Below are 17,408 nucleotides of genomic sequence, written 5' to 3'. Positions count from 1 at the left end.
CAAGTGGCCAGGCTGGTACTTGAGCCCAGAGCTATCCAACTGCAAAGCTCATGTGGCCTCTGTGGCACTGGGTACCCAGCCCAGAGGCAAGGAACACACACTTATAGTGGTTACAGAGCATCCCTGGGGGGCTGGGGACCACTGGGATGCTACAGACCAGGAACAGATTTGTGAAGTCTAGGACAGACTTGTGGTCAACAGGCTGCCACTCCCAAGTCTCTGCACAGGTGGAATGCTCCCCAACTTCCTCTGTCCCCCAGGTGAATGTCTCCTTCAAGACCTGGCTCAGCTGCTACCTTCAGAGAATCCTCCCTGACGGCCACATGGCTGGTCTCCACCCACCTCTGCCACAGCCTAACTTCCAGCATCACCAGTGTCTATCTCTGCCCAGCCACATTTCCTGCTTCAAAGGCAAAGCAGAGGAATGGCTCTAACACATGTGTACTGGCCCCGGGCAAATCACACAGCAGGTGTCCAGGTAAGACAGACTGGGCAGGTGCTCCTAACTGGCAGGTGTCCAGGTAAGACAGACTGGGCAGGTGTTCCTAACAGCAGCTCCCACCTTACTCCCCAGGCCGTTCCAAACCCACAAGCGGCGGCCAGGCCACCTTGGCCTCGGAGGGGATACTGCCGGCTGAGCCTGCCTCTCCAGCACAGGCCCACACCCTAGTGGTTCCAGAGCTAGACCCATACCTAGTGGGGACCCAAGGCTTCTTCTCTTCAGTCCTCAACCTGTTGAGGAAGCTGCTGGGCCCAAAGGCCACCAAAGCCTGGCTGCCTGGAGAGGCTACCCCAAGATCGGCCCCGGGGGTCCTTGGGCCTTGCTGGAAGGGCAGCCCCCACTATCCCCACTTCCAATCTCTTTCCACTTCCAGCAGGGCCAGGGAAGCAGGAAGACCCCTGGACCACCAGGGGCAAGAAAGAGGCAGGCAGGGGCAGCTGGCCAGGTTTGTGCTCGGACTGTATTCACAGAGACATGTGGCAGCTTATATTGGACAAAATGGGTAATAAAAATTGGCTTTAAATATGGAAAAACTGGGACCCTGTAATCCCACGCTACCCTAACACTGGGACCAGGATGGCCATCACAGTCCGGGAAGGGCCAGGGCTGGGGCCTGGGGCGCAGGCCCACAGCCTTGCCTGCCCCCTTCACACACACACACACACACACACATGCACACGCACACGCGCACACACACAGGGAGGGGTGGATTATTGCTGGGCACATGTGTCTGTTATGAGGGGAGTCTGGAATGTTTGAGGGTTGGCCAGGGACACCCCCACCCCTACCCTTCCCCTGGCCTGGGCTGGGGTGTTTCTGCACGAGGTGTCTTCAGGACAGGGCCCAGCACAAGGGACGAGGTGACCTGGGAGTTGGAAGGCAGAGGCAGACCCATCTGGGACAGCCTGGGCAGTGGACTGAGGGGTCCCAGGGTCAGCCCAATCTCTGGTCACACTTTGGCACAGGCCTAGGGGACACAGAGGTCCCAGATCCAGCTCTGACAGGTGCTGAGAAGGAACAGTATTGGGCCCCAGAGGTGGCGGCCTAAGCCCAGGGTGGCAGGGGCAGGCACGAGTCTCACTCAGAGGTCGGCGGTGGCAAGCACAGTGCTGGGGGCCCAGGGGCCTGGCCTGGCCCAACCCCGCCCGTCTGAGCTGGGCCTGAGGTGCCTGGAGTGTGGCAGGAGCCCCTCTGCCAGCTCCAGGGTGGGTCTTAAGAACGCTCTGGTTGCTATATACATTCGTACAAAGACATAAATACAGAAAGCCCCGAGCTCCACAGACAAGAGCTGAAGGGACGCACCTTTGTCCCAGGGACAGTCCAGGCCTTGCCAAACTCAGCCAGACCAGGGGCTGAGGGGCAGAGGGCACTGGGGACAGCTCCGGCTGTGTTCCCCAGGCCACAGCTTGAGTGGACAATGGGGAAGACCACTGTGCAAAACTGTAAACAGTGCTTGGAGTAGCTGCTACCGCCAGCCGCCCGGCGGGGCCTCAGGTTGGGGGCTAGAGGCGGGTGGGGAGCTCGAGGCGGGCGGGAAGCTCTTCCTCACTGTCGCTGCAGTTCCCACAGCAGTCCTGGAGGGCGGGGAAGACACGGAGGGAGAGAGGCACAGCGGGCGCAGTTAGCCACCAGGGCCGTCACCTGGGCCGGCCCTGCCAGGGCGACCAGGAGCTCCGTGCTCCAAGGAGCGGGGGCTCCCCACGAGGGGCCCAGAGCAGCAGCTCAGGCCAGACATGTGTGGACATCAGTGCACAGGCTGCCGGCAACAGGCTGAAGTAAGGAGGCCCAGGCGGATCCCAGGCTCTGCCAGGGCCCTCTCCCCTGGGGCCGCTGGAGGTGGGGCGTGGGGAGACGGATGGCTAAGCAAGGCTAGCAGCTTGCAGGTGCTGGGCACGGAAGCAGTGGGGAGGGGGAGGTAGGGAGCGGGCACCGGACTTCTTTCGCCCACATCTCGCCTCTGCCACGGAAGGGCTGTCTGTGGCTCCCCAAGGCCGGGCAGCAAGGCCAACCCATGGGGAGCCCACACTGCTCACCTCTGGAAAGAGAAAAGAGGCCGTGAGCCCAGCCGGGGGAGGGGGACAGGCGGGAACGAGGCCAGAGACCCTGGGCACCGCTGACACGGCTGGAGGACGCCTACTCCCCGCGCACGCAGGCACCGGCTCCGCCTCCCACCCACCGTCCCCTGGAGCCAGGCGGGGGACCCAGGCAGGACACTGCTGGGGGTTACCTGGCGACTGAAGAGCCTCTGCAGCAGTCCCTTCTTTGGGGGTGCAGGCGGCTGGCCCTTCCAGTCCAGGTCTGGGGGAACCGAGCCATCCAGCCCGAAGACATTCAGCTCCTGGAAGCACTCGGTCTCCACCATCTGCCGCAGGACAGGCAGCTGTGAGTACTGACCCCAGGGGCGCCCCTCTGGAGCCCACCCCGTCAGCTGGGCAGGTCCCCACCTCGTTCTGCCAGGGGATGGACACACTGCCCGTGGCAAATTTCTGGTAGAAGTCCTGGTCAGTGGCCTCCAGCTCCACACCCTTAACTGTGGAGAACTGTTCGATATCCAGAACATCCTTGCAGTAAATGGCCTGGGGCTGGGGGGACAGAGGCAGTGGTTAGACAGGAACACCACACACACCCCTCCTCGACAGGAGGACAGCTCAACCCTGAGCTGGGGCTGGGTTTGCCCTGACCCTTGCAGCTTCCTGGTTTGCAGGTGCCCCCAGTGTTCACAGCAGCTCTATTTACAATGGCCACGACATGGAAGCAACCTAAGTGTCCATCCACAGGTGAGTGGGTAAAGAAGATGTGGCATACGCATATAAATAATGTACAGTGGAATATTACTCAGCCATAAAAAAGAATGAAAGAATGCCATGTGCAGCAACATGGATGGACCCAGAGATGATCATACCAAGTGAAGTAAGTTGTACAAAGACAAATATATTTAACATGACATCACTTTTATGTGGAATCTAAAAAAATGATACAAATGAACTTATTTACAAAACAGAAACAGACTCACAGACATAGAAAACAAACTCATGGTTATCAAAGAGGAAGGCGGGAGGATAAATAAGGAGTTTGGGATTAGCAGATATATTTTACAATATATAAAATAGATAAACAGCACGGTCCTACTGTATAGCATGGGGAACCATATTCAATCCCTTGTAATAAACTACAATGGAAAAGAATCTGAAAAAGAATATGGATACACACACATATACACATATATACATTCATACATGTACATATCTGAATCACTTTGCTGTACACCAGAAACTAATACACAGCATTGTAAATCTACTATACTTCCAAAACAAAACAAAACACAAGTGCCCCATGCACTTCCTGAGCATGGCAGTCCCTTCTCTCTGAGGCCCAAGTTCCCCTCTAAACTGGGGCTCATTATCCCTCACTGTTCACTGCCTGACAAGGCTGCAGAGCTGACCCACGGTGGCCAAACAGCCCCCACAGTGCCATACGGAATCAGTAACAGGCACCCCCCTCCACCTGTATACAGCTGTCTAGGTGCAACTGGTGAGGGCAGCGCAGACTGAATCTCAGCTGGGTACTCCATGCGGGGCCTGGAGCTGATAGGTCCTCTGTCCTGGGATGTCCAATGGCATATTCCATGCCCTTCTGCTTCACAGCCAACCAAAGGATTAGAACATTCATCCCACCTCCCTGCACCCCCAGCCCTCTGCCAGGAGCCCACCTCACTCCAGAAGGCCACTTCTTTTTTCATCGTTACATTTTTTTCTAAGTCCCACTGTTAAGGATGTCAAAATATCACCATGTAAAACCATACAGCTGCTTTTTGGAAAAGTCTGGCAGTTCCCCCAAAAGGTTAAACATAGCGTTACCATATAAGCCAGCATTCAACTTCTAGGTGTATGTCCCAGAGGAATGAAAACATATGTCCCCACAAAAACTTGTATGTGAATGCTCAAAACAGCATTATTCATCATAGCCCCAAAGTGGAAACAACCCTAACGTCAATCAACTGATGAACAAACGAAATGTGGCATATTCGTACAATGGAATATTATTCAGTCATAAAAAAGGAATGCAGGACCAATAAATGCTACATCGGTGAACCCTGAAAACATTATGCAAAGTGCAAAAAGCCAGTCACAAAGGACCACATATTATGTAATCCCATTAATATGAAATGTCCAGAATAGGCAAATATAGAGAGACATAAAGTAGATTAGTAAGGACTTCCCTGGTGGCGCAGTGGTTAAGGATCCGGCTGCCAATGCAGGGAACACGGGCTCAAGCCCTGTTCCGGGAAGATCCCGCACGCCGTGAAACAGCGAAGCCCCTGCACCACAACTACTGAAGCCCACATGCCTAGAGCCTGTGCTCCGCAACAAGAGAAGCCACCGCAATGAGAAGCCCATGCACCACATCAAAGAGTAGCCCCCGCTCGCCGCAACTAGAGAAAGCCCGCGCACAGCAACGAAGACACAACGCAGACACACACACACACAAAAAGTCGATTAGTGGATGCCAAGGGCCAGGGGAGGGGAGAATGGGGAATGACTGCTAATGAGTATGGGGTACTTTGGGGGGAGGCGTGATGAAAATGTTCTAAAATTGCTTGCGGTGATGGTTGCACAACCTGACTATGCTAGAAGCCATTTAATTATATCCTTTCAAGGAGTGAGTTGTATGGTATGTGAACTCAATAAAGCTGTGAAAAACTATATCATCATCAAGCACATTTTTCATCTGCTGCTTCTAAAAAAAGTTAAACTCCAGGGCACTGATTTTCAAGGTTGATGTGCAGGGAAGGAGGAGTAAACTCGAGTGGCAGGGCCAGCCCTAAGGCAGGCTGCCGGAAGTCAGGCTCTCAGTTCAGCTGCCCACAGCAAGGCTAAAACCGTGGGTTGCTGGTGAGACCCACCTACCTACAAGATGCAGTTCTGCAGAAGCAGCAGCCCGCTAGGTGGCCTCCCACTCCCGTTCCTGCTCCCCTGCTCTGTGGCCCACACCCCCACCTCACATTCCTGCTCCACATTCCCTGCACGTGCTCGTGCCAGCCACACTGGCCTCCACTGCTGTTCCACCTCTCATGGCTGGTCCCTGCACCAGGATCTTAATGCCTGGCTGCTCCTTCTCCCTGGAATGCTCACGCCCCAAATCCTGGTACAGCTCTGTCCTTCACGTATTTTAGGCTTCTACTTAACCAACAGCTCCTCAGAGACCATCCTGTCTAGAAATACTCTCACCACCCCACCACTCTTTTTTCACTTACTGGTTTATTTTGCTGTGTCTTCCCACTAGAACATGAAGGGAGGACTGGGTCCTGTTGACTCTATTAATTCTGAGGTCTGGCACATATGGGCACTCAGATATTTGTTGAATGTGTAAACAATCACATGTGTGGTTGACAGCCACCAACCTGGCCTGCCCATCACCTACCTTCCTCCCCCGTGTTCCTGGTGAACTGTCAATCACAGGTCCCAGTCCTCTAACACATGAGAGGGGGCAAGCACATGATCTAATCTTGGCCAATCAGAACCTTCCCTATGACTTTATACAGAGAAACCTGAATTCAGTGGGAGAACAGTCAACAGGCTGCAGCAGAGCCAAGAGATGGAGTCCTGACAACTCGGTATGAAACCCTGATGTTGGCCCTACTCTGGGACTTTCTGGCCAAATGAACCAATAAGCTCCACGTTGGGCGTAAGTTTGAGTTGGGCTTCTCCCACTTAGAATTTGATGACTCGAGGATGCTTCTGCCAGGAGGATGCCTGACCCCCTGAGATGCTCAGTAAATGAGTGAGACTCTGCAGAGGGGAGTGTCCTGCTCCCAGACGGGAGGTCAGCATTGCCAGGTGTAGTGGGCAGTAGATGTTTTGCCAGCCCAGTGGCCCTTTCCCCTGCTGGCAAGGCATCTTGGTTTTCCTTTGGGAAACCGACCTCCCACCACTGGCAGTGGCTCAGGTGGGTATAGGATCCAGGTGTGGCTGCTGAGGGGTCTCTGGGCAATCAGGCAATGAGCATCAGCCTCAGGCCTTGCTTTTCCTTTTCGGACTTCTTTTGAAATTATTGGGCAAGAGGCACTCTCTGTCTTCTAGGGTGGCTGAGCTGTTAAGATGTAGGCCTGCCACACCCTGGGGACAGCTGCCTGAAAGAGAAGCCTGCACACTGACCAGTAGTGGTCAGAGGAAGACAAATTCCTCCAACACTGCTGAAGCCCTGGATTGGGTAGGCCAAAAGCAAGGCCTCTCCCACAGCTTTTCATTTCTCTGAGCCCGGTGAATTCTGTTTTGTTGGTTAACCCACTTGAGTTTTCTAACACTTGCAATGAGGGTGTCCCAACCAATCCTCCAAGAGCCCCAACCCTTCCCGCCCACCCCTGCCCCCCAGCCAGGGCTTGGCCCTGCCCTTGGCAGGCGTGGGCAGCACTCACATCAGGCTTGAAGGGTGGTTCTAGCATGCCGGCTCCCAGCCGCTTGAAGTTCAGCTTCTTGAAGAGGGGGTGCTCCTTCACCTCGCGGGCACCGCCCCCCCCACACCCCAGGCGCTCGGCAGGGTCCTTGCAGAGGAGCTACGGCAAGGCAGGGTGGTCAGGGTAGCCCCGGGAGAGGCGCCCCCAGCCCCAGCCCTGGCCGGTAGGGCCTCCTGCTGGCTGCTATACCTGGGAGCAGAGCGAGCGGGCCTGCGGGGAAAAGTGCTCGGAGTACTCCTCGGGCACCTCCTTTACCAGCCGCTCCACCTCCTCCCGCTTGATCTTCTTTTTTCTCTGCTGGAAGGGTGACTGGCCTGCGATCATCTCGTACAGGAGGCAGCCTAGCGCCCACCAGTCTGGGCTGAATGTGTACCGTTCGTTCTTCACCACCTCTGGGGCTGGGAGGGACAACACAGGAGTTAAGATGGGACAGGAGGTGGAATTGAGCCCTGGGGCCTCAGGAATGCCCAGCATGCATGTCAAGATAGGGTAACCAGCTCAAACACCCACTGGCACCACCCAGGCAGGCACCATCAGCAGTCCGGTGGGGACTGAGGTGAGTAGGAGAGCACACATCCCATCAAAGGGAGCTGGTATGGCCCTGCAGGGGGCCACGTCTTCTGATTTTTCAAGAGAAGTCAGAAATCTGTATTTTTAACATGAAGTCGTCTGGGTTATCAAATGTTGGCGATCAACTCAAATTGTTTGAAAAACAATTTGATTTAAACACAGATGCAGGCCAAATTAGGCCTAGTGTGGCTGCCAGTTTGCAACCTCTAGATTTAATATCAAAGAGAGGAAAGAAGGCAGCAACTCATTTGCTGGATACCTACTGCCTGCCTCTTTTCACCTTCAAGGCAACCCTGGGAGTAGGTGATGATCACTTTACAGTCAGGGAAAGTGAGGCTGGGAGAAGCAGAATGTCTGGCCCGAGGACACATAACAGGGAAGAGGTGGAGCCCATAGCTGGGGCTCTGTCTACTGTGTCACGTGGTCCCAAGGGGAATTTGGGGCCACATCTTGGCCTCCGCCACAGATGGGCACTCCCACTTCTAGCATGGGCAGGTCTCGGGAGTGGAGAGCCGGGGCCATGGAAACAGGATGAGGCCCTTGTCTTTCACTGGTAGCCACCTGTAGGCCCAGACAGTAGGAGGAGCTCAATGAATATGTAGTGAGTGAACGCTGTGGATTCACAGTGTGTGGGGCCCTGGCTGAGTCTTGGTCTCCTCATCTATAAAAGAAGAACATCAGCTCTTTCTATTCCTTGAGGTACAGGAGGCTTCCCAACAGGGGTGGTGGGACTGGGCCCAAGACAGAGAGAGGACCCAGGAGGCTGGCGGGCCAGGGTGAAGGGAGACTCACCCATGTAGCCCACAGTGCCCACACGGCCTTTGATCGTCTGGCCCTCAGGTACGTGCACTGCCAGCCCCAGGTCGGAGATGCGGATGTGACCTGAATGTGGGTGGAGAAGCAGGGAGGCCCGTAAGGCAGGTGGGCCAGACCTCCCCCATGCCTCTCCCACCCTTTGTGGCCCCTCACCCACCGTGGTCATCTAGTAGGATGTTCTCTGGCTTTAGGTCCCTGTGGGGAGAGAAGGGCAGGATCAGATGCTGCTCAGTTTGCCCAGCAGCCAGACAGGGCCACCCTTCCTAGCTCGCTCACCCCCTGGGATGGGATGTGCAGCAGGGTGTGGGAGCCTTTTGTTGCCAGAGGACAGACAGCCCTGCCTGCCCTGGCAGCAGCCCCAACCTGAGGGAGCAGATGAAGGATCTATGCAGCCAGGACTCCTGGGACTCGCTAGGCTAGTGGAAGGCAGTTCCCACTCAGAGGGAAGCTTCCCAGACATCACCAGCAGCTTTGTCCACCTCTAGTGTCAAGGGGCTTCCACTCTCCCTCCACTCTGGTGGCTGACTCTACCTTTTCCATCTGTCAAACGAGGCTACTCATCCATCTCCTCATGGAGCCGTTGTGAGGCTCAAATGAAATCATCACCAGTAATAGTAGTAAGAGGAGATCTCCACTAGCAAGTTCTATGTACTTTACAGCATTATCTCACTCATTCCCTACAACAACCTGAGAGGCAGGAATTATAGTCTTTGCTTCCCAGGAAAGAAAATGGTGTTGTGAGCAGGGAGCTGAGTGGCCAAGGTCACAGAGTGAGAGAGGGGTGACAATGCCTGGATTCACACATGGTCAACCAGACCCCAGAGCCTGGGTTCTGAGCCTCTCAAGTCTGCCTAGTGTGGGTGAGTGTGGAGCCCCCAGCCAGAGCCCAGACAGACTTGTGCCTGCAGTGACAGCCCCAGCACACCAACATCTCTCTGCAGCCTCCACCCAAGCCCAGTTGCGGCCCCTGGCCAGGAGGGCCACACCCCTGCACCTGTACACGATGCGTTCCCGGTGCAGGTCCTCCAGGCCGCAGCAGATCTCCGCCGCGTAGAAGACGGCCCGAGTCTCAGGGAAGCCAGCCTGGCCCATGTGGTAGATGTGGAACTTGAGGTCGCCTCCATTCATCAGCGTCAGCACCAGGCACAGCGCGTCCTTGGTCTCATAGGCGTAGGCCAAGCTCACCTGTGACCAAGAGGGCCCGAGTCCTGAAGCAGGGGCCGTGGGCCACCTGGTGGCGGGGCTGGTGCCAGCCGCCCGAAAAATCCTTCTTAGTACCACTCCCTGGGGCCCAGCCTGCTCCCTAGGCTAGGTGTCAATTCCCCAAACCCACCCTTCCCAGGCATCTCTGAGGGCAGGGGAGGCAGTCGTGCCTAGAGGGGGCCCATGGGAGGGAAGAGATCTTAGTCCAGCGAGTGGGGAGAGCAGGCATGGCCAGGGGAAAGGGAAGGGTCTCCGGTCTGTACTTACTACAAACCTACTGTTCACTTTCTCCAGGATCTGCTTCTCATTGAGGGCCATGGCCTCCCCTTTCCGCTTCTTGATCCGCTTCTTCTCCAGCTTCTTGCAGGCGTACATCTTGCCTGTTGCCCGCACCTGGCAGGCACATACCTGTAGCCAGGGTAGATGGGGCAAATGGGGACCAGCTGTGCCCTTCCTGGGGGTACAGGGGCTCAAAGGGGGAAGGGGCTTGTCAGGGTCCACCCTACCCCACCTCTGCACTCTGCTGGGCTCTGGCCTGGCCACTCACCTCCCCAAAGCCACCTTTGCCCAGGACTCGGTACTGCCTGAAGGTGTTTTTGGTCACTGGCTGCCTGTGGACAAGGGGTTGGGAATCAAACACTAGCTGATCAGGGGCCTGACGCCCATGAGAGCCCCCACAACCCGGCCCAGCCCGGCCCAGCCTTCAAGGAGCTCACCTTTCGAGCCACTTCCACTGCAGGAAACGGTTGAAGTAGATGCTGTCGAGGTAGTCGGCAAAAGGGGCCACACTCAGGTACTCGTGGGTCAGCCTATCGAGAAGACCCAGCCCACTGGTCAGCCCCTGACACCCCAAGTTCTTGGCTTGATGGGCCACGCCCCCTGTTATGGGTATGCTCAGCCTGAAAGGCAGCATCCTCAGCCAACCCTCTTGCTAACCCACCTAGGTGGGAGACATGCATCCTGGCTGAAGCCCAAGATGCTACAGAGAGGGGAGGCAACCTGCCCAAGGTCACAGAGCCGGCGCAAGGCTGCGGTCAGAGGCTGAGCTCCCTCACCACCTGCTGAACTGTTCACAGCCTTCTGGGTCCACAGAAGCCCCCCCGTCAGGACACGATTCTCAGCCTATGGGCAGGGAGAGGCTTACCGGGTGAGCTCCTGGAAGAGGTCTTTGCAGGGCCCCTGCTCCAGCCGCTGGGCACAGTTAGTCACCAGTTGCCGGGGGACCTCAGGGATGAGGTCGGGACCCTAGGGACAAGCCACAGACAGGTCAGTGCAGGGGCTCCCTTGGCCAGCCACCCACTCCCAGGGCAGAGATGGCAGAGACCTCGGGCCTGTGCTGGGGTGGCTATGGGCCGGAGGTGCGCCAGCCTGCCCAGTTGCTGAACTTGGTTTCTGTTGCTCCCCTTGAGGCAGGGTGAAGCACAGCTGCTGGCAGGCTGCAGGGTCCAGAGCCCCAGCCCACCCTCCTGGGCTCCATGCCCACAGTGCTGCCTGGTGAGCCTGGAGCAGCTCCAGGGCACTCTCTGCCTGAGCTGTGGTCAGTCCTCTCCCCATCACTGCACTCCACCCGCTGCCACCATCCCTCCATCAGTGCTCACTCACCGTGTGGCTCAGAAAATTCTGCATTAGCCGCCGCCCACACTCCTTCCGCTTCTCATCAGGGGTCACTTCATACTCAGCCTGCGGGGTGGGAGGCAGAGAAGCTTGGGATTTGGGTACAGCAACAGGTGTGGGGAGATGGGACACATGTGGCCCGGGACCTCTGCCCACCCTTGGTGTTGGGCTGGGCTGCACTCACCACCCCGTCCAGGAAGGCAATGCAGCGGGTCAGCTCGGGCCTCGTGGCGCAGAACTCTCGGAACAGCAGGCGCCCGATGGGCTGCCGCTCGCACAGGCTGTGGTAGTCACACTCTGCAGGCAGGGGTGGGAGCTGTTGGATTTCTGGACCTGGAGCCCGCCGGCAGGGCACTCCTGTCCACACTACCAGGCCCGGGGCCCTAACAACAGCTTCCAGCCCTGCAGTATGGCAGCCATTGTCTCCTTTAGAACCCTCACCACAGCACTGAGGTGGCATTACTGTTACTGCCAACATAGCTTGGGACTCCGAGGCCCAGAGAGGATAAGTAATTAGCCCAAGGTCACACAGCCAGGAGTGTGGCTCCAGAGCCGGGGTCCTCACTTCCGGCCGCTGTCTCCTGGTTCACACCACTTGCATACGTCACAGTTGGGGTTGGGTGTGGTCTGTGAGGTTCCGGCCCGGCTTGGGCCCAGCCCACACCTGCTGACTGCCTGGCGAAAGTGTGGGAGGAAGCTGTGGCTTCCGGGGAGCTCGAGGCTAGGCCTCCTTCCCGGCGGTGGAAACAGCCATGGTGTACTCCTAGCCCACGTGCAGGCCTTCAGAGGGGGCCTGGCCCTTATCATCAAGGTTTTGCGGGGCACCCGCAGGGCCAGGCTGGGTGGGGCTGAGCACAGGCATGGGGCTCCCCGGGCAGTCAGTGAGGGCTGACTCCAGCCCCCGAAGCGCCCTCCGCTCCATCCTGCTCGCCCTGCTCGCCCAAGGCCTGGCCCTCCCTTCCGCTGCTTCCCTCAGATCACCCCCAATCTGACCCCGTCCTCCTCCCCACGCCTACCCCAATCACCCGCTGCTGTCCTATGTGCTCTCTGCCCTCCACCCAGCCCAAGCCCAGGAACTGAAACTGGGTTGGTGGCGCGGCCTCAATGTCTCTGCTCCCCAAAACCCCCAACCCTGCCCCTCCACCCTGAGGCAAGGTTTCGGGGGAGGCCCGCCTGGCACCAGCAGGACCCTCTCACCTCTCCACCCCACCCCCCGCCTCTACCCAGGTCTCACCAAGGCTGAGCCGCAGCTCTTCGCACTGGCTGATATGAGGGAACTGCAGCATCTGACGCCATTTCTTGCTTTTGCCTTTGCGATTCCCGCCACCACCTGTGGAAGCAAACAGGTGCTGGGTCTCGAGTCCCGCCACTGCTGTGCCTCCCCTCCACCCTCAGTGCAATCCAGAGGCCTTCAGGGCCCAGCCTAGGCCCAGTCCACTCTGGGAGGCACCTCGGGCCTTCCTTCCGCATGCTGCAACATGCCCTCGCTGGGTTCCAGGACACACATGGGCCCCTAGGCCCTCCTGCTAGGGGCTTCTGGGCTGGAAGAGCCAAGAGGGGCATGAGGCCAGGCCACTGGGGGAGAGTGGGGTTTCCAGGTAGCTTTGGCAGGCCTCAGCTTCTTCCTACCAGGTAGGAGTTTCCCAGGCGAAGCAAGAGAAGTACACGATAGTGGTGGGGACTGTGTAAGTCAAGGCCCAGAAAGGAGATGTTCCAGGACATGTGGAACATGCCTGAGGGATGCCAGAGGCAGAGGGCAGCCTGGGTCACCAGGTAGGCTCCAGGCCCCTATTACGGGGCCCTGCATCAGAGCTATCAGAGACGCAAGCAAAGTGGTGGCAGGAGGGTTGGCACTCAGGATCCCTACCCCTGCTTTCCTGGTCCTGCTACCTGCCTCATTTTACCTAGCTGACCCCTCATCTGTAGCTGCTGAGACCAGGGTAGCAGCTCAAATGCCTACAGAGCCAGACAGGTACAGTAAATGTGGGCCAGACGGTAGACAACAGGGAGTGGTGAGGAGTGTGGGAACTGGACCCGGCGTGCCGCTTCAAACAGGGGCAGCTGCAGCACAACCACGGCTGACTGCTTGACTGTTACTAGGCAGGAATGCTGGCCCAGTGTGGCCAGCTCTTCTGACTTTTCACAATCAGCTGAGACTCTGGACTGTTACATGAAATATTGGTTGCTATATTTAAAAAAACCCACTGCAGCCCAATAAATAAAACATGTTAAGAGATCTAGCTAGATGTGGCCTGTGGGCCATGAGGTTGAAAATGGTGGAAGGAGCCTGAGTCTTGGAATCTTACAGACCTGGGTTTGAATCTCCACTTTACACTTCAGGCCCATCACTTGCTCTCTAGGAACCTCAATTTCTCCATGTGTACTCCAGGTCCAGAGCCATCTCCAGAGGTATTGTGATGGTGACCAGGAGAGTCTGTGTCCAGTACCCAGTAGAGCTGTGGCAAGAGGTGGGTCCCAGCTCCAACAACTCAGTGGCAACCTCAGGCCACCACTATCCCTTGCCTGGCCTCAGTTTCCCCTATGGTTTACCCAGCCTTGTTTCCATCTGGCCTGGCTGACGGCAGGTGGTGCAGGAGGAGCCACCGTCTAGGGAGAGGGCAAGGCTGGGTCCTCCAATAGGCTCCCTGACCTAAGCTGCCTGGAAGAGGAAGTGCTGTAGGGTAACCCATTGGGAAACCTGCTAGCAGCCCTCCTGCAGCCTGCACCCAGCATACCCCACGGTCATTGCTCCACTGTGAGTGAGCAACAGACCCCCACCCCCCAACCCAGGGCAAGGCCTCCCCAGAAGGGGAACTCCTCCCCCACCCCTCCATCCGCCTGCTACCCCCATCACTTACTTCCTCCTCTCCCTCCTCCCAGCCACATCAAGGCAGCAGCAGAGTCACATGCAAATATCCTGTCCTGGAACTGCCACCAGAGTCAGTGGGGCTCCTCCCCACCCCAGCCTGGTCCCCTCCCCGTGCCTCTGGGGGCCTGGGAAAGGAAGGAGGACTAAGTGAGGGTTCACACCTCCAGTGCTGTCCCACTTCATCCTCATAGCAATTCTTCCAGACCTGGCCCAATTTTATGAGAAAACCGAGGCCCTGAAATGAGGAGTCAATTGGTCCAAGATTACGAAGGCTGGAGGTCCCAGAGTCAGGACTCGAACCCAGCTCCCTAGGACCACAACCCAAGCTCTTCTCCCACTGCAAACATGCCTGGCATCAGGTGTCAACTGAATACATGAAATCCCAAATCACTCAGGGCCTCAAATTACTTGGAAAGCTGGCAAAGGCCTGGGGTCCAAGCTGTCAGCCAGCTCATGAAGGGATTCCAATGCACTCAATCTACAGACCAGGGTTCAGAACTCAGTGACAACTGGGATTTCCTTTAGTTTTTAGGTCCCACCCTCAACCATCCCACAGAAAGAGTTACTGAAGTTCAGAGAGAAGAGACTTGTCTAGAGCCACCCAGGTGAGAGGGACAGAGCCAGGTTGGAGTAAGGATTCTCCAGTGAAGGCGTTGGTCTCAGTCTGGCCATAACCCCCTATGCCTCACCCATGGCCTGAGGAAGCCTATCAGAAGGTGCCCATATTCTCTGGTCAGGCAAGGCAGTGTTCTCAGCAGGCCTGAGGCCTGAACTGGCTACAGCCCTAGGAAGGGAGGCCTGGCCAGGCTCTCCCCACCCCTCCTCCCTGGATGGCTGGATGACGAGGCAGAACAGAATCGGCAGATGCCCCCAGAGGCTGGGAGGAAGGCCTAGCCCCAGGACTCGATAACGGACAGGAGATAAGGAAGGCTCTGGGCACTGAGGACCCAGACTGCCATGCCCATTTCCAGGCAGCACTTCCCCAGGGTCAACATGCACTGGGCAGGCAGGGGGCACCAGATGCTGTGCCAGCTGGGGGTTCCTCTGGGTTTCCTACAGACTGCATTGGGGACATCCTGTGCCCTAGGCGGGAGTCAACCAGTCTCACTGTGTGTCCTGGGGGCTAGTCACTGATCTAAGCCTCAGTTTCCCACCTGTAAAATAGGTCAGAAAGGCGAAGCAGATGTCTTTTTCAGCCTGAAAGCCCAGCAAAGAGTCCTGACCTCCCTGCCCTAGAGTTCCAAATAGAAGTGTCTTCTCTGCTGGTCCCTGGCACCCTGGACAGGACAGGGCACAGAGTAGGCGTTCGGTGATTATGTTACTGAGGTGAACAGTGGCAGGTGAGGGGCAGACTGACCGCAAGGCAGTGAGGACCAAGTCTGGTCCCTATGCATCCCCAGGATCCTCATAGAGCAGGTGCCTGGTAATGTCTGAGGAGCTCAGCAACACTAGGTTCACAAGACAGGCTCCCTCTGCCAGGCCTTGCACTGAACAGTCCTACCAGCCTGGCATGCCTCCCTTCCTTCAAAACTCAGCTTCCAGTTTTTTCTGTGCCCATCTGCCCCACTAGTCCCGAGGGCAAAAACTGTGACCCATTCACCTCTGTCCCCAGTGTCCTGAGGCACCGAGCAAGTGGCAGTCATGCTGGTAGCATATATGACCAGCACTTTCCCCACCTCGCATAGGCTGTGCTACCGCAGAGCCTCCGTTAATTTATTTTCCAAACCTTTTACCCTGCACCAACTTTGTGCCGGCCCAGGCTGGGCGCCGGAGTCTGGGCCCCGGCACGTGGGGTGTGGGCTGCCCCTTCCCCTTCCTGGGGCATCTTCTTACCTCTCACCTGGGAGAGGGCTCAGAGAGGCTCTCCCGGGGCTGGGGTCCCACCCTTCCCTCTTCCTTCTTCTCTCCTCCTCTCACCCCCTCACCACGACCCCACCCCCTCGCCGCGCGGGCGGCGGCCTGACCCCCACCCCTTGCTGGGCTCCAGCTCCCGGGGGGCAGGTGCGGAGGAAGAGGACCACAGGCCGGAAGGGCTCGTGTCTGCGCGAGGTGAGGGGCACGGAGCGAGCTGCCCTAGGGGGTCGGGCGGCTGAGGCACCCGGTCGAGCTCTGAGGCCGCGCGCCCGCGTTCTCCTCACCCAACAGACTCACCTTCCCGGGCCTTGAGTAGCACCGTGTTCGCTACGATGTTCTCGAGCTCCATGGGCTGCGGCGCCGCCGGGCCCGCCGGGCCGCGCCACCGGCCGGGATTGCGCGAGGGAGCCGGGGCCGGATGGCGATCGGCGCGGCTCGGCTCGGCTCGGCTCGCAGTGACCGCGCCGCGGCCTCCCGGGCCTCCCCGGCCGCCGCCGCCCGCCGAGCACTCTGCGCCCCCTCCCGGGGGCCACCCCGGCACCGGCACGCCCCGCCCCGGCCCGCCCTCTGTTTACTTTACTCAGCCAATAACCGGGAGAGCGCTCGCCGCGCCGTCTTCCCATTAGACAGCCTCTTCATCATCCCCCGCCCCCAGAGCCAGGAATTCGTTCAAAGGAACAGGGGGCGGGACTTAAAACGTCACCTCTTCCTGGTTGGTCTGCGGTGGGGTTCAGCCCCTACGTTCGAATTTCTGGGCCTTCGTAGGATACCAAACTGCCAATTAGGGCCGAGCCCTCCGCTGGGACAAAAGAGGTGGGTCCTCTGGGTCACGCCCCGGATCCCGGGTATTTGATTGGATGAAGGAAGCGTCAGTCATTCTCAGCTTTGCACTCTGATTGGGCCATTTGATGTGGGTGTGGGCCGGGTCCTTTTGGCTCGCCTTGGCTTGCCCAGGGTTTGTAGGGGATGCGCTTGGTATCCTGGGCCTCCTGAGGCCGGCCTCAAGCAAGTTCGGGCCGTATATCCAGCCGTATTCCTTTGGGCCGGCCCATCCTGGAGGGCGCACATCGTTAGCAGGGAGAGGCCCACAGGAGGGTGCCGGCTTCCCGAGCTGCTCCCAGGCCTCCAGGCCGGCCACCGCGGGCGCCCCAGCCCCGCCCCGCCCCCACAGCCGGATGTTGTGATTTCTCTCCACCCACACGGCCTTGTCCGCCCTCGGCCTCTGCCGCCTTATAAGGCAGCGCTACCACCCCAAGACGTAGGGAATGAGCTCACACCCATTATATAGGTGGGGAGCTGAGGTCCAGTGGAGGGCTGCAGGCCTAGGACTAGGGAGAAAACAAGGCCGAAATTTTACAGCTAATCAATACCTTCTAGCTCAACATCCTACCCCCTCCACCCTCACTTCGCACACCAGGAAACGGAGGCTTGCCCAAACTTGCGGGTAAGGCAGAGTCCGATTCAACTAGGCTTCTCTGATTCTTATCCATTCATTCATCCAAAAATACAGAGCATGCACTTTGTGC

At 57.8% G+C, this 17,408-nt stretch overlaps 1 protein-coding gene across 3 annotated transcripts; it reads right to left on the bottom strand.

Moving 5' to 3' along the window:
* Nucleotides 1-944: 944 nt before the first annotated feature.
* On the bottom strand, nt 945-16,376 carry GRK6 (G protein-coupled receptor kinase 6). Of its 3 annotated transcripts, none has more exons than XM_081233360.1 (16): nt 16,180-16,376; nt 12,394-12,489; nt 11,344-11,456; nt 11,148-11,225; nt 10,690-10,790; nt 10,262-10,354; nt 10,093-10,156; nt 9,813-9,953; nt 9,337-9,527; nt 8,500-8,537; nt 8,319-8,408; nt 7,146-7,354; nt 6,918-7,055; nt 2,947-3,084; nt 2,730-2,864; nt 945-2,537 (listed from the first exon to the last, which is right to left on the bottom strand). In XM_081233360.1, exons 1-16 carry the CDS (start codon nt 16,229-16,231, stop codon nt 2,532-2,534), a joined length of 1,683 nt encoding a protein of 560 aa, XP_081089486.1. In that variant the 5' UTR covers nt 16,232-16,376; the 3' UTR covers nt 945-2,531. The 3 variants fall into 3 exon arrangements, with proteins under 3 accessions (XP_081089486.1, XP_081089485.1, XP_081089487.1); XM_081233359.1 differs by having other exon boundaries at nt 945-2,076; XM_081233361.1 differs by lacking the exons at nt 945-2,537; nt 2,730-2,864; nt 2,947-3,084 and adding an exon at nt 3,459-4,135.
* Between the last annotated feature and the right edge of the window lie 1,032 nt (nt 16,377-17,408).

The sequence above is a fragment of the Mesoplodon bidens genome, assembly GCF_964165515.1.
Source record: "Mesoplodon bidens genome assembly, chromosome: 4".
Classification (NCBI taxonomy): Eukaryota; Metazoa; Chordata; class Mammalia; order Artiodactyla; family Ziphiidae; genus Mesoplodon; species Mesoplodon bidens.
Note: the sequence above shows the minus strand (reverse complement) of the source record. Positions and strands in the feature narration are given on the sequence as shown.

Bases quoted from the DNA above. Each gene is read 5' to 3' on its own strand.
- GRK6 (XM_081233359.1), bottom strand. From the start codon at position 16,231: ATGGAGCTCGAGAACATCGTAGCGAACACGGTGCTACTCAAGGCCCGG. The intron at 12,490-16,179 runs GTGAGTCTGTTG...TTGCTTCCACAG, and splicing joins GCTACTCAAGGCCCGGGAAG to GTGGTGGCGGGAATCGCAAA. The intron at 2,077-2,729 runs GTAACCCCCAGC...CCCGCCCTCCAG, and splicing joins AGAGGCTCTTCAGTCGCCAG to GACTGCTGTGGGAACTGCAG.